At 43.7% G+C, this 24,083-nt stretch overlaps 1 protein-coding gene and 1 long non-coding RNA gene across 7 annotated transcripts in view; both read left to right on the top strand.

The window, feature by feature from the left end:
- CXADR (CXADR Ig-like cell adhesion molecule) overlaps positions 1 to 24,083 on the top strand; it is a 69,917-nt gene that overhangs the window by 17,917 nt on the left and 27,917 nt on the right. For all 5 annotated transcript variants that reach the window (XM_061134161.1, XM_061134159.1, XM_061134158.1 and 2 more), the window contains exons 2-6: positions 8,432 to 8,598; positions 13,625 to 13,829; positions 21,565 to 21,720; positions 22,637 to 22,759; positions 23,536 to 23,674. In XM_061134161.1, the coding sequence (XP_060990144.1) occupies positions 8,432 to 8,598; positions 13,625 to 13,829; positions 21,565 to 21,720; positions 22,637 to 22,759; positions 23,536 to 23,674 (790 nt within the window). The remainder of the gene's footprint in view (positions 1 to 8,431; positions 8,599 to 13,624; positions 13,830 to 21,564; positions 21,721 to 22,636; positions 22,760 to 23,535; positions 23,675 to 24,083) is intronic.
- On the top strand, positions 13,871 to 21,546 carry LOC133050046 (uncharacterized). Of its 2 annotated transcripts, none has more exons than XR_009691523.1 (3): positions 13,871 to 14,605; positions 15,506 to 15,620; positions 19,702 to 21,546. It is a non-coding gene; the product is annotated as an uncharacterized LOC133050046 (long non-coding RNA). The 2 variants fall into 2 exon arrangements; XR_009691522.1 differs by having other exon boundaries at positions 15,434 to 15,620.

Genomic DNA, 24,083 nt, shown 5'->3' with positions numbered 1-24,083 from the left:
AGACCTTAACTTATTTTCACCTACTTTGAGCCGCACGTTGTTAATTTTTCTTCACTACTTTGAAACGGAATACCTTTCATTCGGGTAGATTCTGTTTCCTTCCTCTTACACAAAGGAACTACACGCTTGTGCCATAGTTTTTCTTTTCCTTATTTTTAAGCCGAGCACTAGAAATTTTTGCTCCGCTAAAGGAAATCAGTGATAATCAAGAAGCTTTGGCTTCTAAGTCAAATGTATGTAGGGTAGGAAGTGTTACCAAGCCCAAGTTAGCTCTGCTTACCACATGACAGGCCAATGAATCCAAGAGATGAGGAGTTGAGGCAAAGAAAAGACTTTATTCAGGGAGCCAGCTGACTGAGGGAATGGCAGACTAGCGCCTCAAAATAACCATCTTATCGGGGTGTGGATACCAGGTTCTTTTATAGATCAGAGATGGCGGGGCGGGGGGGTGTGAGGAAGCGAAGTAAAAAGGCCATTAATCTTGGAAACATCTCCTAGGATAGTAAGCCTCAGGCAGGGGATGTGTTCATTTCTTCCTTCCTGCCATCCACAGGTGGACAGGGTTCTGAACAAAGGTATTCCAGTTTAACAGGCAGGCAGAGGGGCAGGAATCTCAGGGGCAGGCCATTCTGTATGATTGTAATAACAAAAGCAAGTCAAAGAAACAGTTCCAACATGGAGTCAGAGTTGGCTTCTTCTCTGCAAAAGAGCGCTTCCCAAGTGGCGCTCGTGGTAAAGAACCCAGCTGCCAGTGCAGGAGTCATAAAAGACGCGGGTTTGATCCTGGGTCTGGAAGATCCCCTGGAGGAGGGCACGGCAACCCACTCTAGTATTCTTGCCGGGACAGGAGAGCCTGGGGGCTATGGTCCTTCTGGTCGCACAGAGTCGGGCCCGACTGACTGAAGCACCTGAGCGTGCACGCTCTGCCTCAGAAGGACGCTCGGTAAAGAGGCAGCCTCCGTCAGACAGGGCGAGTGCTCCTGATGGAGGCCTTATCCAGTCAGCCAGCCAGCCGCTGAGGCCTCCGTCACGAGCACTCGCCCTGTCTGACGGAGGCTGCTTCTTTACCGAGTGTCCTTCTGAGGCAGTGCGTGCACGCTAAGGAGCTCTGGGCACGTGTGACTCTGCACTGGATTGTTGGTTGTTGGACAGCTGTTTCTGTATTCAGGCTCTTGTTTAGTTGCTCAGTCATGTTTGACTTTGGGATCACAAGGTCCTTCTGTGTCCATGGAATTCTCCAGGCAAGAAGACTGTAGGTTGCCATTCCCTTCTCCAGGGGGTCTTCCCAACCCAGGGATCTAACCCATGTCACCTGCATCGCAGGCAGATTCTTTATCACTGAGTGACCAGGGAAGCCCTTATTCGGGCACAAAGAATACTTTCTGGGGAAGGGCCTGGCCTGAGACCAAGCTAACGTAATTGCCCTAACAGGGGGGCTTGAGCGGGGAAGGCGGTGTTGTAAAGTGTGTGGGTGCTCAGGGCCGGGGTGCACGTGGGGAGTGAGGGTACTGAGCGGCTAAAGGTGGGGAGGTGCCCGGTCATAAAGGGTGCTGAGGAGAATAAAGGTGTCTGAGCTAGCGTGGGCCCACCAGAGGTTTTCAGACCAGGAAGCGATGTAGTTTAAAAAGCTATGTGTAGTGAACACTCTGGGTGAAGTATGGAGATGGTTAGAATGAAGTAGAGTGGGTGCTGGGAAGACCTCAGGCTCAGCCTATGGGAGAGATAATAGAGGCCTGAACATGTTACGGAATCTGAGCTCAGCCTGCTCCCTGCACGGCAGGAATTTGGAATTTGGAGATTAGAAAAAGCAAGCAGAAAACCAGGAGATGTTATTTCAGTCACTGCCAAAAAGGGGCATGACACAGCTAGTTTATTTACATAGTCCAGTACTGAGCACTTCCTAACAAGACTCTGCAAACACTTACGGTTGATCATGTGTTGCATCTTTCATCACATTCTGAATATAAGGTTGAGTAAAATTGTAAGAAGGTTTGTTACATGATTTAGTTCAGAGATCATGTTTGAACTTGAAAGTAGTTTACAAGTTAAGCTATCCCTTATGTGCTGCATAAATAGAATTGGGCAGTATTAAGAATATCCAGAGACGCGACATGAGACCAAGTGTCTGCCTTTGTCTTCTACTGTTTGTGACTGATGCATGCATCAATATTGAAAAACTATGCCTCCATGCCGAGGGGCCCCTTCAGAGTTGCTAGGAAACCCAATAACTGTTTTGTACCATCCTGAGATTTTAATTCCTTTCTAGTGCAACACAATGAAGAGCAGTTGAATGTTTTAAACATTTTTGGAAAAAGAAGTACTGCAAGTCTTTAAAAGTCTGTTTAAAATTTCTTATAGCAGTATACATATTAAGGAAATCTCATTATAAAACTCACCTTTCTTAAAATCTCTGTTGTGAAAAATAACTGCCAACAATTTGTCTATCCAGATCACTTTTATACACATGTAACTGTTTTCTAAGATACTCTTTGAAAGAGATGTAATTTTATGTATCAAACAGGAAAGAATGGATGATACTATCATGAAAACAAAGTTACATTTCATTCTAATGATGGTACTGTCAGTGCTGAGAACTTGAATTAGGAGGATTGGAACTATTACTCAGTTTAGATGTCTCAGTGATGCCTCTTAACTTTTCAATTTGATTTTTATAAAATACAAACTTGAAGCACAGAGTAACTAGGATTAATTATTTATTATTAATTATTATTAATTAATTGTTTTTTCTAAAGCAAATTTCATTCTTAGATATTTTGCCTCCATATTTTTGAGCTGTCTTGATTCATTTGAAATGGAATTCTCTATCTTACATCATTTGTATGGCATTCATTCCCAGACCAATTAGATGCAGGCAGCAGTTGTAGTAGCTGTAGATAGGAGATCTTCAAATAGCAGGACCTTCTGACAAGTTAATGCTCTTTTCCAACATCCCTAAAATTGATCAAACTTACAGTCCAGTCACCAGTTATTTTCTACTAATGTACAAGGAACCCAGCAAGAGATAAAAGCCACAATTTCCCCGAACCCTGGTGGAGCTAATGGTGAATCAAGGTATACATTTTAAAAATTCCCTTAAAAATACAAGGTGGTATGGGAAGATGAGCTCACTGACGTCTGTGAAGATGAGGCAAAGACCATGGAGCTGAGTCAACTTCACAGTAAAGTTTATAAAAGGGAAAATAAGAAAATAGTATACACCGAGTGCCGAAAGAGTGATAATACAGATAGCAGGAGGTGAGCTACTTCACAGAATACTGGGAGCATTCCAGGAAGACAGAAAGAAGAATCACTGTAGGCTGAAAAGTTAGCAGAATGCCTCAAGTGAAGGAAGCAGGACTGGAACTGAGTTATTAGAAATGATGGAAAGTATTCATTCAGAGAATTGAATATTAATCAGGAGAATTTGCTGTAATTATACACATAAGTATCAAATCGTACCACCTAAACTAGAAATGTATACATGAAACGGAGATGGGGATAGTATGGACTTTGGGGGATGGTAAGTAGTTCATTTGGGCTGAATCAGAGATTTTGGATAGCGTATCATTAATGTTTGCTGTTTAATAAACCAACCCAAGCTTGAGAGGCTTTAAAACAACAGTCGCGTGTTGGTTCACAGTCCTGTCTGGGCTCAGTCCCGGGGCTGCAGGTGGCTGGTGTGGGGCCGGGCCTGTGTTCCAGGGGGGCTGTGTGTTGGGCACTTGTCACTGTTGTGCTCACACCTGAGATCTCTCTTTTGTCGTGCACGTGGTGGCAGGTGGCAGGGGTCCTAGTGGCCAGAGCGGGGGCAGCAACACCTCTTGCAGCCTGGCCGCGGGAGGCTGAGCAGCACTCAGGCCACAGTCTATTGGCCAAAAGCAAGGCCAGCCTCTCGTTTGGGGGAAGTTGTGCAGAGAGTCTGTGTCCAGTTTTGTTTTGTTTTTTAATTATTTTTGGCTGTGCTGGATCTCTGTTGCTCCGTGGTGTTTTTCTAGCTGCAGCGAGCAGGGGGCTCCTCTGGTTGCGGCACGCTGGCTTCTCGTGGGGGCTGCCCCTGTTGCGGGGCACAGGTTCCGGGGCCGTGAGCTCGGCAGCTGCGGCTCCGGGGCTCCGGGCGCAGGCTCAGCAGTTGTGGCACACGGCCTTAGCTGCCCTGCAGCATGTGGGTCTTCCCAGACCAAGGATCAAGCACATGTCTCCTGCGCTGGCAGGCAGAGTCTTTACCCCTGAGCTGCCAGGGGAGCCATGCGTCTGGTTTTAGCTTGCTGTTTGATGAGTGCACTTGAGTGTGATAAAAGCTTAGGATGGTGCATGAACATAAATGGTCTTGTATGTAACTTGACTTCCATTCTCAAATCTGTTGGCTTCAGCCTTACTAACATTTTATTACAGCTGATAATCCATGTGTATTAAGCCTCTGGTAAGGGCTAATAGGAAGGATCGTATAATGGCTAATAATACAATTCTTCATTTTGGTTTGTTCTTTTGGAATGTATCATTTAAAAACCAGCAATGAAATCATCATTATGGAGAATTAGGACTGGATTTACTTTTAATTTTGCCCTGTGTTTATTTTTACAGTGTGATCAGGGAGAAGTGGGGTAGAGAGGAGAGAGGAAGGCCCCATATATCATCATCTTAGTGCCTGGGGCCCCTTCCAGGTCATCTTTCAGCCCTGAAAGGGTTGGATGATGCAGAGGTCAAAGTGGTAGAGCCGCTAAACAGAAACCAGTGTGTGCATTTGAAACTTGAGATCTGCATTCGTTACACATTTGACTTTACACATAACAAAATATTGGGTTATCATAGGGAAAACATACAGTGACAGACTGGTGCTGTGCAAACTTTTATAGTGTAAATAGTAAGAAAAAAAATTAAGTTTTGTGTGATAGTTCATTTACAGACTGAATTTATGTTAAATTGTTGGCTGTTCAAACTGCAGTCTTACTATAAGTAGTGAACAGACCTATTTTTATGTGTGAATTAATTAAACTGGATTTTTTTTTTCCCTCACAGGTAAGAAAGAGCATCATTATATTCATAGTTTGTTCCATCTTTTATGCATGTAATAGATACTGGTTTTGTCACAGTAAGTCATTAACCACAAGGAGGAGGCTTTTTTTCAGGTCTTATGGGATTGTACTGAGTTTAAACCATCTCAGAATCAGTCAGAAGAAACTATGCTGGAATTTTTTTTTTTTTTTTTAATATCAATATTTTACTTTTATTTAAATTTTTATATATTATGCTCTTTTAGCCATTTACCTGATGGGTAAAATAAGCAAGGTTTTATTATTATTATTATTATTTTTTTTTTTCCAGTGGGTTTTGTCATACATTGATATGAATCAGCCATGGATTTACATGTATTCCCAATCCCGATCCCCCCTCCCACCTCCCTCTCCAGCCGATTCCTCTGGGTCTTCCCAGTGCACCAGGCCGGAGCACTTGTCTCGTGCATCCCACCTGGGCTGGTGATCTGTTTCACCATAGATAGTATACGTGCTGTTCTTTTGAAATATCCCACCCTCACATTCTCCCACAAAGTTCAAAAGTCTGTTCTGTATTTCTGTGTCTCTTTTTCTGTTCTGTATATAGGGTTATCGTTATCACCTTTCTAAATTCCATATACATGTGTCAGTATGCTGTAATGTTCTTTATCTTTCTGGCTTACTTCACTCTGTATAATGGGCTCCAGCTTCATCCATCTCATTAGGACTGGTTCAAATGAATTCTTTTTAATGGCTGAGTAATATTCTATGGTGTATATATACCACAGCTTCCTTATCCATTCATCTGCTGATGGGCATCTAGGTTGCTTCCATGTCCTGGCTATTATAAACAGTGCTGCGATGAACATTGGGGTGCACGTGTCTCTTTCAGATCTGGTTTCCTCAGTGTGTATGCCCAGAAGTGGGATTGCTGGGTCATATGGCAGTTCTATTTCCAGTTTTTTAAGAAATCTCCACACTAGAACACTTTCTAACACCATACACAAAAATAAACTCAAAATGGATTAAAGATCTAAATGTAAGACCAGAAACTATAAAACTCCTAGAGGAGAACATAGGCAAAACACTCTCCGACATAAATCAAAGCAAGATCCTCTATGACCCACCTCCCAGAATATTGGAAATAAAAGCAAAACTAAACAAATGGGACCTAATGAAACTTAAAAGCTTTTGCACTACAAAGGAAACTATAAGTAAGGTGAAAAGACAGCCCTCAGATTGGGAGAAAATAATAGCAAATGAAGAAACAGACAAAGGATTAATCTCAAAAATATACAAGCAACTCCTACAGCTCAATTCCAGAAAAATAAATGACCCAATCAAAAAATGGGGCAAAGAACTAAACAGACATTTCTCCAAAGAAGACATACAGATGGCTAACAAACACATGAAAAGATGCTCAACATCACTCATTATCAGAGAAATGCAAATCAAAACCACAATGAGGTACCATTACACGCCAGTCAGGATGGCTGCTATCCAAAAGTCTACAAGCAATAAATGCTGGAGAGGGTGTGGAGAAAAGGGAACCCTCTTACACTGTTGGTGGGAATGCAAACTAGTACAGCCGCTATGCTGGAATTTTTATTTGGGGCTCTGGACATCTATTTTTGCTTTTAGAGAGTTTTTAAATATTGCTATTCAGCATTAATTCTCTTAGTAATCTAAGTGGAAGTTTCATAGGCTACAAATTTCAAAATAATTTATAGAATTTTAAGATGGCCTTTTAAAATTATATAATAACTGACTTTTTCAGAAGGGAAATAGGAAGAGAAAAAGTAAGAAAGGTCTTAAAGATAATATTGAGGTCAACCTTTTGGTATGTTTAAAGCTATATAAATTGACAATGTTTCTTCTTTTGAATTGTCATCAAAATTTATTGCTTAGAAATTTTTTTTAATTAATTTTAATTGGAGACTAGTTGCTTTACAGTATTGTGGTGGTTTTTGCCGTACGTTGACACGAATCAGCCACAGGTGTACACGTGTCCCCCATCCTGAAACCGCCCCCCCCCACCTCCCTCCCCATCCCATCCCTCAGGGCTGTCCCAGTGCACCGGCTTTGAGTGCCCTGTTTCACGCATCAAACGTGGACTGGTGGTCTGTTTCACATATGATAATATACATGTTCCAGTGCAATTCTCTCAGATCATCCCTCCCTCGCCTTCTCCCACAGAGTCCAAAAGTCTGTTCTTTATATCTGTGTCTCTTTTGCTGCCTCGCATATAGGGTTGTCATTACCATATTTCTGAAGTCCATATATATGCGTTAATATACTGTATTGGTGTTTTTCTTTCTGACTTACTTCACTGTGTATAATAGGCTCCAGTTTCATCCACGTCATTAGAACTGATTCAAATGTGTTTTTTTAATAGCTGAGTAATATTCCATTGTGTATAAGTACTACAACTTTCTTATCCATTCATCTGCCGATGGACATCTAGGTTGCTTCCATGTCCTGGCTGTTGTAAACAGTGCTGTGATGAACACTAGGGTACACGTCTCTTTCAATTCTGGTTTCCTTGGTGTGTATGCCCAGCAGTGGGATTGCTAGGTCTTGTGGCAGTTCTGTTTTCAGTTTTTTAAGGAATCTCCACACTGTTCTCCATAGCGGCTGTACTAGTTTGCATTCCTACCAACAGTGTAAGAAGGTTCCCTTTTCTCCACACCCTCTCCAGCACTTACTGTTTATAGACTTTTTGATAATAGCCATTCTGACCATCGTGAGATGGTATCTCATTGTGGTTTTGATTTGCATTTGTCTGATAATGAGTGATGTTGAGATTTTTTTCATGTTTGTTAGCCATCTGTATGTCTTCTTTGGAGAAATGTCTGTTTAGTTCTTTGGCCCATTTTTGATTGGGTCATTTATTTTTATGGCTTAGAAATACTTTTAAGCATTCAATAAAAGTCACCAAATCAAATTTAATAAAAATTTGGAATTACAGAAGCCTTGACACAAAAAGTGTCAAAATTCATCAGCACGTGCCCAGTGATGGGAATTCCAAGTGTGTTTTTGGCACCATGGCAAGCATGAATTAATGTGGCCTTGAATTAGACTGATGTAACTGACCTTTCAGAGACTCTAGCCAGGTTCAGTTTTAAACAGCTGCCTGGATAATAAAAATCCTCTACTGGGTTCTTCCAACTCATGTGAGAATGCTGTTATTCCAAATAATAGTGGGCAGTTTCCAGTGCTCTGAAACGAAATTGTATTGAATAGGATGGGTATTAGTATTTCTATTTCTGCAGAGGCGCACACACACAAAACTGGACCGCTGAGTTGGCGTTTCATTCCTCTGGTCCCCGGTAAAGTCCTTTTTCCCCCACATCCTGTGGTCCCTCTGAACAGTCGAGGCGTCCTGAGGGTGCTGCCAGCCTGGGAGCAGATGCTCAGTCCATGTGTGTTTCATTTTCTAGATTTCACCAGAGGTTTGAGTATCACTACTCCTGAACAGATGATTGAAAAGGCCAAAGGGGAAACTGCTTACTTGCCATGCAAGTTTACGCTCAGTCCGGAAGACCAGGGGCCGCTGGACATCGAGTGGCTGCTGTCACCAGCGGATAACCAGAAGGTGGATCAAGTGGTAAGTGCTGCTCACTCGGCAGATGTCGGGGCAGCCTGTGTTTGGGGTCTGTCACTGTGTTGATACTGTAGGTGGGGGGACACGGGGAGCTGTGAAGAAAGCCTGAGACTTCCTCGGCTTGCAGCGTAGGGGAGAAAGGCAGATGCTTGGAGAAAAGGCACCCTGATGTAGTGGAGTGAAATCCTCAGATTTCAGAGGAAGGAAAGGTCACCAGACTTCTTACACTGGGCTGCAAGGAAGAAGGCGAGCTTGAGAATGTTCTGAAAATCTGGCCTTGGAAGTGTGTGTGGCCCAGGGGCCGTGGGAGGCGTGTACAGAGCAGGCATGTTAGTCTGCAGGGAAGTGCGTGACATGTCAGGCGGCGCCGGGTAAACTGGACGTTGGGAGAGGTTAGATAGAAGTGAATTTCCAAGTTTCACACAAGGATTCCATCACCAATATAAGGGTCAAGTCTAACAGAGGAGTGAAGGTACATATCATTACAGTCTCTTTTCCATATTTTTGCAAGTTAAATATCCTGTATGTTGAATGCCTTAAAAAACAAAATAGCAGTTGGCCCTCCAGATCTGTGAGTTCTGCATTGGTGGATTAAACCAATTATGAGTTGAAAACATTCAGGGAAAAAAAACATTCCAGAATATTCCAGACAGCAAAACTTGAACTTCCCACATGCCAGCAACAATTTACATAGCATTTACATTGTATTAGGTATTCTAGATAAAGGTAATCTGGATAAAATATATGGGATAATGGATAAGTGACCTCAGATTTCAGAGGAAAGAAAGGTCACCAGACTTAGAGAAGGCTGCAAGGAAGAAGAGGAGCTTGAAAATGTTCTGAAAATCTGGCCTTGGAAGTGTGTGTGGCCGGGGGCATGGGAGATGAATAAGGAGCAGGCATGATAGCCCGCAGGAATGTGCATGACATGTTGGGGACACTATCATACGTCATCTAGATAAAGATGTGGGAGGAAGCATATACTTTACCATCTCATACGTACGTCAGACTTCCCTGGTGGCTCAGTGGTGAAGAATCCGCCTGCTAATGCAGGAGACACAGGTTCGATCCCTGGATCAGGAAGATCCCCTCGAGAAATGGCAACACCTGCTCCAGTATTCTTGCCTGGGAAATCCCATCTTCAGAGGAGCCTGGTGGGCAACAGTCCTTGCGGTCTCAGAAGAGTTGAATACGACTTTAGCGACTAAACAACATATGTACACCCTCTTATTTGAGGGAGCTGAGTATCTGTGAATTTCAGCATCTGAGGGAGGGAAGGGGGAAAGGCAGGAGGTCCTATAACCACACCCCCCCCACCCCATCGTTACCTAGGGATGAGTGTCTTGTTACAGAATTTTTTCTAGTTACACCTTAACAGGGACCTAATGTAGAAAACCCCATTACTCTGTGACCCATAATCAGAGGCATTTTTATAAAGGTGATTAAGGAACTAAATAATTAAAGCAAGCTTGGTCAGTGAAGGCAAGATAAAAGTGGAAGGGTTTTTATAAGCTGTTCTCTTATGTGCTATTCTGTAAGACAAGCTCAAGACTTTCTGTTAGTCACCAGTTTCCATTAACCCTGTGGGGTGTGATTTCAGCCCCGTCTACAAATAAATGTATCACACTTTTAACGGTACTGTAATATTTCACTTCATTTAGAATGCTTCATATTAGCTTTGCCTAACATACTTAAAAATAAGTCAATGTTAACAAATACTATTAAACCAGGGAGAGAAAAAGAAGTTCAAATATTTGGAGTAATATTGTACTGTATATATATTTAGAAGGGAAATTTTTACTTGTGGTCCATATTTAAAAAAAGGGGGTTATCCAGGCAGTTAGTGGCGGAATCACTGCAGTTAGGTAATTAACTATTTTTGGCAAATACAAGTAGTGTGCCCATGATGTTTTTGTGAAGGAAAAAATTAAGGTGCTTTCCCAAGTTGTAAATGGCTGGGGCCACTCCCTCCAAGGATAGATCTCTACCCTGATTCTGATATGAGAACTTCCTTCTCTCCCCGAAGGAAAAGAAATTGAGCCCGACTCCTCCTGTCTACTCAGCCCAGATACCCTGTCCCCCTCCCATCTTGCTCTTCATCCCTCCCCTCTTTCCATGACCGTGCCAACTCCCTGACCTCAGGCCTGAGCCCCTGCACGCCCCTCATTCCTTTGCCAGTGAAGTACCCACCTCCTTTAGAATCCAGGACTCTGGTTCCATGGTTAAGATATGAGAATGGAGAGCCCAGATCCTGGCTTAAGGCTCAGGGGTGAAGCCCTGTGACAAGGTGCCTCTTGAGACCAAAAAGGCCGGTGTGCCCTGCAGCCTTGGGTTTCCATCCAGGGAAGGAGAATCCAGGGACTTCTGAGCTAAGTGGAGGCCCAGCCTCACTGTCCACAGGACCTGGGAGACAGATGTGATCATGGGTGCTGGGCTGAAGTGTCCATTTCTGGGTTAAGACACCTAGCCTCTGACCTAAAGCACAGTAAATAAGGCCACAAGAAAGAAGGGTTAGGGAGAGATTGATGCAGAGGAGGATGCGTGCATAGAATTACAGCTGTGTTAGAACGCTTGCTAAATCCTTCTTATAATATTTTTAAGCTTGTAGGCAGTGTGATGGGGGCCTGGGCTGGAGAAATTTCCCTCCTCATTCCCTGTGTGATCTCTTTAATCAGCAGTTACAATGTACTTGGGCACTTACCGTGTGCTGGGCTGGACAGGGTTTTATATGCTTTAATTATATATATACTTACTTAAGTCGTAAAACAACACTCCAGAATGAAGATCATTATACATGCGAGGAGGAGGAAAAGGAGGCCCAGAAATTTAAGGAGCATGCCCAGGGTCACGTAGCTGGCAACCGACACAGTGGGGCTTTTGAGCCCAGATCTCTCCGACTACTCCCCCAACCCCCGCCCCACCCCGTCTGTATTATCTTTTGCAATATCATGTACTGCCTCCCATATTTCACAAGCCTCTGTTTTCTCATATGTGAACTAAGAACAGGTACACCTGCTTCTCAGGGTTGTGATAAGAATTTTCTGAAAGTACTGTATGCTTTAGTGTTCTCTGAGTCTATAAGCCATACAGAAATGTTCATGCAGGCAGCCTGCGATGCCAGACCGGATGGATCTGGTTTGCATCGCAGCTTTATGACCGAGAGAGTTGGCCTGTGACAGCCACTGCCTTCTGCAGGGTTAAAAGGTTAAATGTGGATCGTGCCTCCATCCCCATTGGGCTGTAAAGAGGAATCAAAATTGCCTGGTACATGTTACTTCCCCATTTCTTAGCTACTGTTTATAAAATTGTTTTCATGAGAACATGACCAAGTTCGTTTACAAAAATGACAGCGAAGACAGATTTGTCAGGCCCTCCTTGAAAGGCTGGGCTTCCAGGTGGCTCAGTGGTAGAGAATCCACCTGCCAATGCAGGAGACTCCACTTCAATCCCTGGATCAGGAAGATCCCCCTGGAGAAGGAAATGGCAATCCGCTCCAATATTCTTGACTGAGAAATCCCATGGACAGAGGATGCTGGCGGGCTATGGTTCATGGGTTCGCAAAGAGTTGGACATGACTTAGGGATTGACAACTAGGGACTCCTAGAAAGGCGTGTGTGTGTGTGTGTGTGTGTGTGAGAATGAGGGATTCAAAGTATCATGGGTTGAGCTTCCTGGCTTTTCACAACAAGAGAGTCCATAGGTTAATACAGAGGAAGAGACACTTAAGGAGTTCTCAGTACTGCTGTTGACAGGTAGATGTAGGCAGAGATGGAGTAGATAAAGTGATGGCTTGTGTTTACAGAGCAAGTCAGCTGTGGACCCTTCAACTGCTTTTATTTACTTAGCAAGATGATATTGAGTGCTTCCTCAGTGCTGACCCTTAATATATAAGCAAAAGATCTTTAGTGAATTAGGAGCGGGATCAACATGGTCGAGGAGGTGATGAAAGAAAACCCGTCTGTGCTCTGGAGAAATTCCTACACATACTGCTGATTCTGATCTTACTGAACATAGGAGATAAAAGGTCTGCAGGACATATGCTACAGTTTTCTGATTACTATTTAAGTTTGGTACTATTGCTTTTTGACCCTTGGGTCTCAGATGGCCAGAATGAAGGACTTCATGAGTGAATAAAATGTATAATGTATTTAATTTTCAGTTCAACTCACTCACTCGTGTCCAACTCTTTGTGACCCCATGAATCATAGCACACCAGGCCTCCCTGTCCATCACCAACTCCTGGAGTCTACTCAAACTCATGTCCCTCGAGTCGGTGAGGCCATCCAGCCATCTCATCCTTTGTCGTCCCCTTCTTCTCCTGCCCCCAATCCCTCCCAGCATCAGGGTCTTTTCCAATGAGTCAACTCTTCGCATGAGGTTAATCCCTTTTTGGGGTGTAGTGGTGGTGGTTGATAACCTGATTTTATACAGTTGATTGGTGTACTTCTTTCTCTGAGGCAGCTGAGAAGCAGAGTGTATAAGAATTCACAAACCCACGCTCTTGTGGGTCTCCCCAAACGGCTCGCGTAGAGGGCTGTATTTAATCATGTCGGGTCTTGCTTTCCCGTCTGTAATGACCGCGTGTGACCATACTTAAGGGTCATAGTGGCCTCTTTCTGTTTTCTTGAGAGCTCATTTGGAGATTCTAGTAGGAGAGCACAGCTACCCATTATACCCTTGACTGAAGACCGGTCCTCCTCTGTCGGGGAAGGTCTTCATCTGCCAGCGAGTGTGCCGCTTTGGGAGGGGCGCTCCTGGAGTGGTGAGGGAGGAAGGGGCTAATCTAGCAGCCAGATCAGCTGAATCAGCCCCGGCGATCAGTGGGCTGACAGATGTTGCAAACAGACCGCCCTCACATCCTCCTTCCGTTTTCTTAACCTGTGGTGTGAATAATTGTAGATTCCTCAGGATATTGTGTTCTTTTCTTTTGGATCCTACAGTACTGTGCTGTATACAGAACTCCTTTAACAAGACAGGGAGTTCGCTTGCTTGCTTGTTTTCTCTTTGTCTTATTTTGGCTTTCTTTCAGATTATTTTATATTCCGGAGACAAAATTTATGATGACTACTATCAAGATCTGAAAGGACGAGTACATTTTACAAGCAACGATCTCAAATCTGGTGATGCTTCAATAAATGTGACAAACTTACAGTTGTCAGATATTGGCACATATCAGTGCAAAGTGAAAAAAGCTCCTGGTGTTGGAAATAAGAAGATTCAGCTGACAGTTCTTGGTAAGTTATTTGTATCAGTGTTAATTATTAACAGGATAAGGGATCACAGTACTGTAAGCATTTACATGAGACAAAACTTAGAATTCTAGAGTAGTAAGTTTAAATGTTTGACATACTGTCCTCAAATAGCATAAAACATAGAGCTGGCAAATTTTTTTTTTTTTCATAGAAAAAATAAGTGAACAGCTTCTTCGTGAAGTTCATGAAAGCATTTGAAAGTGAACGAAGGAGTCGTGTGATACGGGAGATGAACCCTAAGGCAGGAGAGGGGATCCAGACTTTTTGCCTTGGTCTCAGGTTTGCCCTGGGAATTAAATAAAACCTCTTCATTTCCTGGGCCTCAGCCGACATTTTTGAAACATAAAAATAATTATCATTAAATCTCTATGCAGTCTCATTCACCTCAAAATTGTGATGTGTGCTTTAAGCTTTATCAAACTGCATGTCCCAAGGAATAAGTGAGATTTCTATGATGAATAGTTGGAGTATTTAGAGTAGAGGAGATGGAATATGGTAGCTGGAATATTGAATTGGGGTAAGGCCATTAGACCTCAGACAGTCCTTTAACCTCCCTGAACATCACGATTTTTTCATCCTTAAAAGTAAGGAGGTTAGACAGATGCCCACTAGGACGTAGCTCTCCAGGACAGTTAAGAAGGAGAATAAGTATAAACTGCTTTGTGAAGATCATAGACTGAAAAGTTTATTATCCTTCTCCAGATTCTGTGGTCATGCACAAGCACCCTTAAGCCCTGCAAACTGAGAAACTCTGAAAGGTATTGCTCAGAAATATACTTCTAAAACCTTGCTGTGGTAGCTTTGCCCAAAAGTACAATGAGCTGCCATGTAGAAAATCTCAACAGTCTGGCACTATTATATGACGGTAAATTCCCATGTGACCTAAGGTGTCAGGTTTCAGGGACACTTGGGGACCCACTTTACATCAGAAATGCTGATTGCTGGAATTGTCTTCCATATCCCTGGAAAGAACTCATCTACACAAGTCTCCCTCACATCAGCTTCTACCTTTTGTTTCTTTTAATTTAGAGAACTGAGCAGGGGTTAAGTGTGTTGGATTCCAGACTCACTTAGAGCAGGTCAGTTCAGTCCAGTCTCTCAGTCGTGTCCGACTCTTTGCGACCCCATGAACTGCAGCACGCCAGGCCTCCCTGTCTATCACCAACTCCCAGAGTTCACCCAAACCCATGTCCATCGAGTCGGTGATGCCATCCAGCCATCTCATCCCCTGTTGTCCCCTTCTTCTCCTGCCCTCAATCTTTCCCAGCATCAGGGTCTTTTCCAATGAGTCAACTCTTCACATCAGGTGGCCAAAGTATTGGAGTTTCAGCTGCAGCATCAGTCCTTCCAATGAACACCCAGGACTGATCTCCTTTAGGATGGACTGGTTGGATCTCCTTGCAGTCCAAGGGACTCTTCAAGAGTCTTCTCCAACACCACAGTTCAAAAGCATCAATTCTCCGGTGCTCAGCTTTCTTTATAGTCCAACTCTCACATCCATACATGACCACTGATAAAACCATAGCCTTGACTAGACGGACCTTTGTTGGCAAAGTAATGTCTCTGCGTTTTAATATGCTGTCTAGGTTGGTCATAACTTTCCGTCCAAGGAATAAGTAAGTGTCTTTTAATTTCATGGCTGCAATCACCATCTGCAGTGATTTTGGAACCCAAAAAAAGCCAGTAGAGACTAATTATTGTGCATCCCAGCAACAACTCCCAGGGCTGTGGTTGATAAGGCAGTCTTCTGGAAACATCATCGAGGGCATCCTGGTAAGAGGCACTCCATGCTGAGTGGAACTCATTCAGAATATGTCTATGGTATGAAAGCAAGTGAACCTGAAGAGGAACTGGGAAAGGCAATATGGTAACATTGGAAATTCTAGCCTTTTGTGTCTACATTCAGCAAACGTGGAGTTGCCTTTCTTTTTTATAAATGTGGGAGCTGGTAAAAGTTTAATAACTTGTCTGAACTCTTATCCCAGACCGTGGCATACCTGAAATTATAACCCTGAGTGTATCTTCTTTGGGGCTTCCCTGGTGATTTCAGATGGTAAAGAATCTGTCTACAGTGCAGGAGACATGGGTTGGATCCCTGGGTTGGGAAGATCCCCTGGAGGAGGGAATGGCTACCCACTCCAGTATTCTCGCTTGGAGAATCCCATGGACAGAGGAGCCTGGGGGGGCCACATTCACTGCTTTCCAGGAAGTGTGGAGTTAGGATATATGTGGAATTTTAACTGGTTCCTGAGGTACCAAGCAGATTATACATATTTGTCAGAATTATTTACTGTGGAGTCCCTGTTTGATGGGGGCAGGTACACTGGGAGAGATGTGATTGGCACATGTTCCCGAAAGAGATGTGGACAGATACTCTGTACCTGTGTGTGTGTGTGTGTGTGAGTGAGAGAGAGAAAGAGAGATCTCGTAGGGACTGTCGCAGACTCTGACCAGGCACACCCGAGGCGGCAGCCTTGACTGTTGGGCAGGAGGGATGGCCTTTTACATTAAGCCCCACACCTCTGACATCTTCCTCCTCGGCCTGGATGGGTGGGCAGCACTGACACTAACTCCTTTTGTTCGCTCTGTGTGGGATCACCGTGGCCAGGCAAGCCCTGGTGTCAAACCAGGGCGGGAGGTAGAGACTGAACCAGGGGTGAGGGGAGAGAGGGGGGCCAGTGGTGGCTGAAGGGGGCAGCGGGGATGACCTGTGACCTGCTGAGACTGTCTCAGAGCCAGAGGAGAATTTCTCCATCTCTCCTCCATGTTTTCAGATGAGTCAGGGCCACTGTGGCAGAAGACACTAGAAGTTTCTCTTAAAAGTGAGAGCTGGATAGAAACTTAGAACTGTTTGCTTTTTTCCTGAAAATACTGCTTAGGCAGTCTGGAGGAAAGATTAAACAAGTGCTTTATAGAGACCAGACTGTGCAGCCTCTGAGCTTCACTCTCAGAGGCTCGGCCTGATACTTTGATTTACTTGTCTAAAATCTGTAGATGCCACCACGGCGTCCCCATAGTAATGAAAACTTGTTCGGGGACTTCCCTGGTGGTCCAGTGATTAAGACCCTGAGCTCCCACTGCAGGGGGTGTGGCTTCGATCCCTGGGTGGGGAACTAAGATCAGCATGGCACAGCCAAAAAACAATTATAAAAAAAAAAAAAGAAAGCTTGTTCAGAGCCCCGGGTGTGTACAGACACAAAGGGGCATGGCTGTTAGCTGTCTGGGTATGCGGGGTGGTGTGTTGCTGTCCCATGCTCTGTTGCTAGGGCCCGCCCTACTCTTTCAGATGCGCCAACTGTACATGTGGATGCAACTCAATAAAGGAGCTAGACAGGGCTGATGATGACAAGGGTGAGTGTGGTGGCTGCTCACTGCCAGCACCTTCCCTGGGAACTCCAGGAAAACCTGTTACCGGGACCCTTTTGGTGTAAATAGACTTGGCTATTTTGGTGTATATGGTGTACTCAGATTGCACCCGCACCATGAGAGGGGCATGTGCAGGGATTCAGTCAACACTGGGATTTATTTGTTTTTTTTCACTTTTTATTCTGAAATAATTTTGGTTTTACAGACAAGTTGCAAAACTAGCAGAAAGTTCATGAGAGTGTACCCATTACCTAATTTTTCCTAATGGTAACATTTTGCAAAATCATAATACAACTACTAAAACCAATAAGTTAGTATTGAAGCTATACTATTAACTATGGGCTTAATTTGAATTTCACAGCTTCCCATTAATGCCCTTTTGTACCCGGGTCAAGTCAAAGGTCCATGCTGAGCTGATGTCCCTGTTAGTCTGCTCAAGTTAATGTCAAGGGGCACATGTTGTTCTGCCTTATTGTTAACCATGATCACTTGGTTTAAATTTTATCTGATAGATTTCTCCTTTATAAAATTACTAATTTTCCCTCTGGGACTGAAAAATACCACCCCCCCCTCCCAAGTCCCCAATACCAGCTCTTTGTATATAAAATAAAAGTTTGAAAACTTAAAAAAAAAAAAATCCCAGTGGAAGAGCCACTTTGAGACTTTGCAAATATCCTTTCACCTCAAACTTTTTGCCTATTGATTTTTAGCATCTATGCATGGATTTCACCAGAAGTCAAGGTATTTTGAATGAAGCAAAAATACTATTCCTGGGTGGATGACATGATGATAAAAGTATATTCTGTCCCAAACAGAGATTTAGAGTATTTTCTGTAGTCTGAGGTAGTGGGCCCCTAGCTTGGAGGGATGATGATATAACACAGAGATGGAACACAGCATTACTAAATTGGTGGGATCCCAACCAAGTGCAAGTTGGAAGTCATAGATCTTTAGCTGAGAAGGATTATTTATTGGTTTTGTCACTGAACATGGTGACCTATGTTCTGAGGACAATGACTGGGTATCCTGGAGCCCCAGACCGAAGAAATGTTAGATGATAAAACTTGATCTTTGTTCCCTTTCTGGTTTTATCTTTCAGTCCAGCAAGGTGCCATGGATTAAGAGTTAATCTTCCCTATATTGGGATGGGTAAAATTATAATATGGTTAGTGGTTGGGGTTGCCATGTAAAAGACTTGCCCTTTCTCCTCCCTTTGGAAAGCAGGTAGCCACCCCTAGGCGGGGTTTCCCAGGTGTCACTAGTGGTAAAAAGCCCGCCCGCCAGTGCAGGAGACATAAGAGTGCCGAGTTCAGTCCTTGGGTTGGGAAGATCCCCTGGAGGAGGATATGGCAACTCATTCCAGTATTCGCACCTGGAGAATCCCATGGACAGAGGGGCCTGGTGGGCAACAGTCCATGGGGTTCACAGAGTTGGACGTGACTGAAGCAGCTTGGCACACCTGCACGCCTAAGCGACACTCACTCAGACCTAGTGTTGGTAAAATCTTGCTCTGTTGTAGATGGAGTATCTTGAAATCTCAAACTCAGTGAAACCCTGACTTCCTGAGCAGCTGCTGTAAATAACCGCCCATTATTGGATATGTTTGGGAGAAGGACATTTTCAGTAGAAAAAAAGTTTAGGGTTAGAATGCTGTATTACCAATAGATGCTTGATGTCCAAAGCATTGCTTCAATATCTCACTTACTGCTGGTCTGTGTAATAAAAGGATTTATTGGTAGTCTGAAAAAATGGAGAACAAGACTCATTTCATTGAAGACTCAAAGGATGAAATACTTGTGCAAAACTGATTCAGAAGTCCAAATGATGTAGTATCCAGGGCAGCTGATAGATGTGAAAAAGAAACAGATTTGCTTAGGAAAATCAACAATGCAGTTAAATGCATCTGTTGATCCTTATTAAAAAGTGTAAGTTGTAACAGACAAAGGGGAGAAATCCAATTAAAATTTAGAATTATCAAGCAATGTGTGAAGTGAGACCATGATGAACACCCTTAGTTAAAGAGGCCCCACTGGATATGACAGATTCTGTCAGCCAGATTTGGAAAACAGTTTGACATTTTCTTATAGAGTTAAACATTCACTAACCTGATGTGAAAGAGGAAAACATAGAAAGAACAGCACTTAACAAGCAGTGTTGTTTATAACAGTGCAAAACTGTAAAACCCATTCACATTTATTCTTAGTAGTGAAAAAATAAAAGCCCAACCAGGACTTGAAAGACTCAACAAAGAAAAAAGCAATCCTGCTGTTGATCAGACTGGGAGGGTGGCTGCAGGTAGTCAGGTCGAGGTTCTCTGGGAAGGTTGCTCTCCCAAGGGAGTGGAGCGATGGTAAACTCCAGCCTGCAGCTGTCTCCTCACTGTTGCCGCCAGAGACACATGCACTGCTCCTCCTGCACTGCGGGGACTCAGGTTGCTGGATTGTCCTCATCTCCAGTTTAATCTTCGCTTCTCCTAATCCTGCTGCAGAAACGGCATCAGACTCAGAACTGGTCTCTGCTCTTGAAGACTCTTCTCCGGACCTTCAGACTCTCTCGCCGCCTTTCCAGTGACATGCCACTGTTTCTCACAGTGCCTCCCCCCTACCGGTCCATCTGATTCCCACTGACTTCACACCCGCTCCTGGTCTAACTGGACTTTGGTAGTAACCCCCAGACAGAATCAGTGTTCATCAATATCTGAATGAACAAGCAAATTTATGTTACAGTCAATGGGATCCAACTCAACAATAGGAAAGAACAGACAACTGATATATATACAACAACATGGATCAATTGGATCAATCTCAAAATGAAGAGGAATTAAAGAGCCTCTTGATGAGGGTGAAAGAGGAGAGTGAAAAAGCTAGTTTAAAACTCAACATGCCAAAAAACTAAGATCATGGCATCCGGTCCCATCACTTCACGTCAAATAGAAAGGGAAAAAGTGGAAGCAGTGGCAGATTTTATTTTCTTGGGTTCCAGAATCACTGCGGATGGTGACTGCAGCCAGGAAATTCAGACAGTTGCTCCTTGGAAGGAAAGTTATGACAAACCTAGACGGCATATTAAAAAGCAGAGACATTATTTTGCCGACAAAGGTCCATCTAGTCAAAGCTGTGGTTTTTCCAGTAGTCACGTACAGATGTGAGGGTTGGCCCATCATGAAGGCTGAGCACCAAAGAACTGATGCATTCAAACTGTGGTGCTGGAGATGACTCTTTGAGAGTCCCTTGGACAGCAAGGAGATCAAACCGGTCAATCCTAACGGAAGTCAACTCTGACTCCATTGAAAGGACTAATGCTGAAGCTCTAATATTTTAGCCACCTGATGCAAAGAGCCGACTCACTGGAAAAGACTCTGATGCTGAGAAAGATTGAGGGCAGGAGGAGAAGGGGGCGACACAGACTAAGATGGTTAGATAGCATCACCGACTCAATGGACATGAAGTTGAGCAAACTCCAGAGATGGTGAACAAAAGAGGAACCTGGCGTGCTGCAGTCCATGGGGTCACAAAGAGTTGGACATGACTGAGCAACTGAAAAACAATAACAGAAGCCTTATGATGAATAAAAGAAGCAAATGTACATACTGTGTGTTTCATTTATATGACTCACAGAGAAGCAGAAGCAACCTATAGCGGTGATGCAGTTCAGCAAGAGGGTATGAGCTGCCAAGGTGTTAACTAGTATTGAGGCGGGTTGCATGTAATGGAGCTATTAGCAGCTGCTCTAAACAGTACCCCAGAGAGACCTGGAGCATAATCTCAGAACTGCCTTTTTATAACACTGCTCTCTGGGGGGGCTTGGATTGCTGTAACTGTGGAATGTAATTGGCCCTTGCTGCTCTTATGTGAGTTGTCCCTTCTATCAGCATACCTTATCATACACCCCCTGATTGTGGGCTAACAGAAGGATGTCACAGTGCACACACACTCCAAGAGGACCGCATACTCCCGGAAAACTATGCTGCCTGTCAAGGTCCAAGTAGAAGAATAGGTTTAGGACTGTAGGGGAAGTGTCCTTGGGCCTGAAGTAGGCCAGGCCGCATCATTCTTGCTTCTTTCAGATGTGCCCCGTGGGATGGAGGGGCACAGACCCGCGTCTGAGCTGCTGCCTGGCCTCTTAACGCAATGGCTGCTTGCCTGAGCTCATTCTCGCATGTTCTGTGCCGGACGCAGCTAAGGAAACTGGCCTTGGCAACCTGTTTTAATCTTTCAGTCTTGTCCACTCCAAACCCAGGACCGCTGCTCTTGATTTAGCGGTTTGCGACATGCTATGTTTGTTTAAATCATCATTAGAAATATACATTCTGTTTTCCTGTACAAACTTATAACTTAATGTCTTTTCTTAGTTAAGCCTTCAGGTACAAGATGTTACGTTGATGGATCAGAAGAAATTGGAAATGACTTTAAACTCAAATGTGAGCCCAAAGAAGGTTCTCTCCCTCTACGATATGAATGGCAGAAGTTGTCCGACTCGCAGAAACTGCCCACCTCGTGGTTACCAGGTGCTGCTCATTATACAGCTTGATTCTGTGCCACTGATTTGAACTTCAGCCTAGTAGGATTTGTGCAGAGATGTAGAGATTTTTTAATCCCCAATTCTTCCCTTTCCTAGACAGGGCAATCAGGATTCTAAGGGAATTAGTGTTTTATAATGACAGCTTGGTGTCACGTAGTATAAATGAAGAGACATTTTATAACTGTTTAGGATATTATCATTGATTTCTTTGGTGTATATTTTTACTTACTGGTAATATTGATGGAAACCTCATTAGCATAAATTAGTGGCTAAGCTACAAGGAGAGATGGATCTTGAGTGTTTTGGCTGGATTCAGGTTGAAGATATGGTTATTTACACATGGCATGTTTGTAAAAACAAAGCAAGGTAGCTGTGTGACACTATGCACGATGATTCAAATGTGTTAAATCTGATTGCTCGTCTATGTGTTATAATCAATCTATTCAAACTGATTAATCCCCCTCCACCCCCTGTCCTCCGTAGGATCTCTCTCCACCTCTGTGTCTTTTTTCAGACTCAGAGGCGGAACAGTGGGACCCCTTCTGCGTTTCTGTCTCTTCTGTCTGGGGGATGAGATGCATTTTGCAGATCTTGCTGCTGCACCTAAGAGCTTTCATGCCACGGAGTATTTTTTATAATCTGTGTGGCTCTGTTTCAGCAGAGCCTTTGTGCCTGACCGAAGGGTTCATGATTACTTTGGCTCTGACGTGAATGAATCGGAGGCGCAGTGGTGTGCCTTCGGGAGACATGCACGTGTCTTGCTGCGTTTGTTCTGCGTCTCGCTTCAGTTTGTCTCACTTTTACCTGGATTGTCAACCAAGTAGGGTTTGCCTTTACTAGAAGCTCAGCAGTCTGTTACTATAAAAATGGGTTTTGCTCCCTCACCCCCTTTCTTCCCATAGAAATGACGTCCCCTGTTATATCTGTGAAAAACGCCAGCGCCGAATACTCCGGGACATACAGCTGTACGGTCCGAAACAGAGTGGGCTCTGACCAGTGCCTGCTGCGCCTGGACGTCGTTCCTCGTAAGCATCTTCTCTGTGCTCTGATGAGGTGGTTTCGTGATGTTTCTGCAGTCGCCTTTGGTTCCATCAGCAAGTGTGTGTGATGGGCAGTGGGATGCTGCCTTTGAGCAAAGCACTCTGGCTTGGTTACTCGCTTTTCTAAGACATGGAAGGGAAAGAAGCACTACATTTTATTAATAAAACCTTCATTATTGTAGCACCATCATGGAGGCAAGAGTTGTCAGGTTAATTCTTGTGCCATATTGAGCCCACGTGAGTGAGGCTTCCCTGCTGGCTCTAGTGGTAAAAAAAATTCCATCTGCCAGTGCAGGAGATGTAAGAGATGCAGGTTCCATCCTTGGGTCGGGAAGATCCCCTGGAGGAGGGCATGGCAACCCGCTCCAGTATTCTTGCCTGGAGAATCCCATGGACAGAGGAGCCTGGCAGGCGGGGTTGCAAAGAGGTGGACACGACTGAAGTGATTTAGCATGCATGCGACTAAGGACGAATTATTTAGAACATTCTTATGCCAACCTAGACAGCTGTGAATAGTAAAATCTTTCAGAGTGATTTTATTGTTTTTATCCTTGAAATAGATTATACAGTTCAGAAGAAAGTTCGTTTAGTCAATTTTCCCCGACGAGGAAAAGCTAGCTAATTTGTCTCTTAAAGTTAATATTGGCAGTGAAATCGATCTGTTACTATGTATCATTACCTTCAATATGACTAGGTAAAAAGTATTTTTGTTTTGTGTTGTTTTTACTATTAATTATTTTCTCGTTAACATCTTATTCTAGCTTCAAATAGAGCCGGGACAATTGCAGGAGCTGTGATAGGAACTTTGCTTGCGCTCGTGCTTATCGCTCTTATTGTCTTTTGCTGTCATAAAAAGCGCAGAGAAGAAAAATACGAAAAGGAGGTTCACCATGATATCAGGTAACTAAGTGACACAGGAGGTGACTGATATACTGAATTTATTACATCATTAAAGCGTTAGTTCTCTTAACCATCTGAAGCATTTGGCTGCGTGAGAACTGGATGAAAAGCTGTAGGTTTTCCCCTTAACACATTTGAAAGCGTATGTACTTATTTCAAGTGTGTGGAGCCAACCACCCTCTCTGCTACTTTGGGCCCTACTTTAAGAACCACTGCCGAATGCTTATCTCAGGACTGTGTGCCTTCTCCCAATAAAGTACAGGCATGAAGTTTTTAAGAAATGAAGATGTTAAGGTTGGTTAACATCTTAAAGATGTTGGTTAACATCTTTAAAGGTCTGATTGTATCTAGTGACGTAGCTAGTTACCAGATCTATTGATAATGTGATTTAATTTTTTAAAAATACTCT

The sequence above is a fragment of the Dama dama genome, chromosome 31, assembly GCF_033118175.1.
Source record: "Dama dama isolate Ldn47 chromosome 31, ASM3311817v1, whole genome shotgun sequence".
Taxonomy (NCBI): domain Eukaryota; kingdom Metazoa; phylum Chordata; class Mammalia; order Artiodactyla; family Cervidae; genus Dama; species Dama dama.
This window is presented reverse-complemented; position numbering and strand designations above follow the sequence as displayed.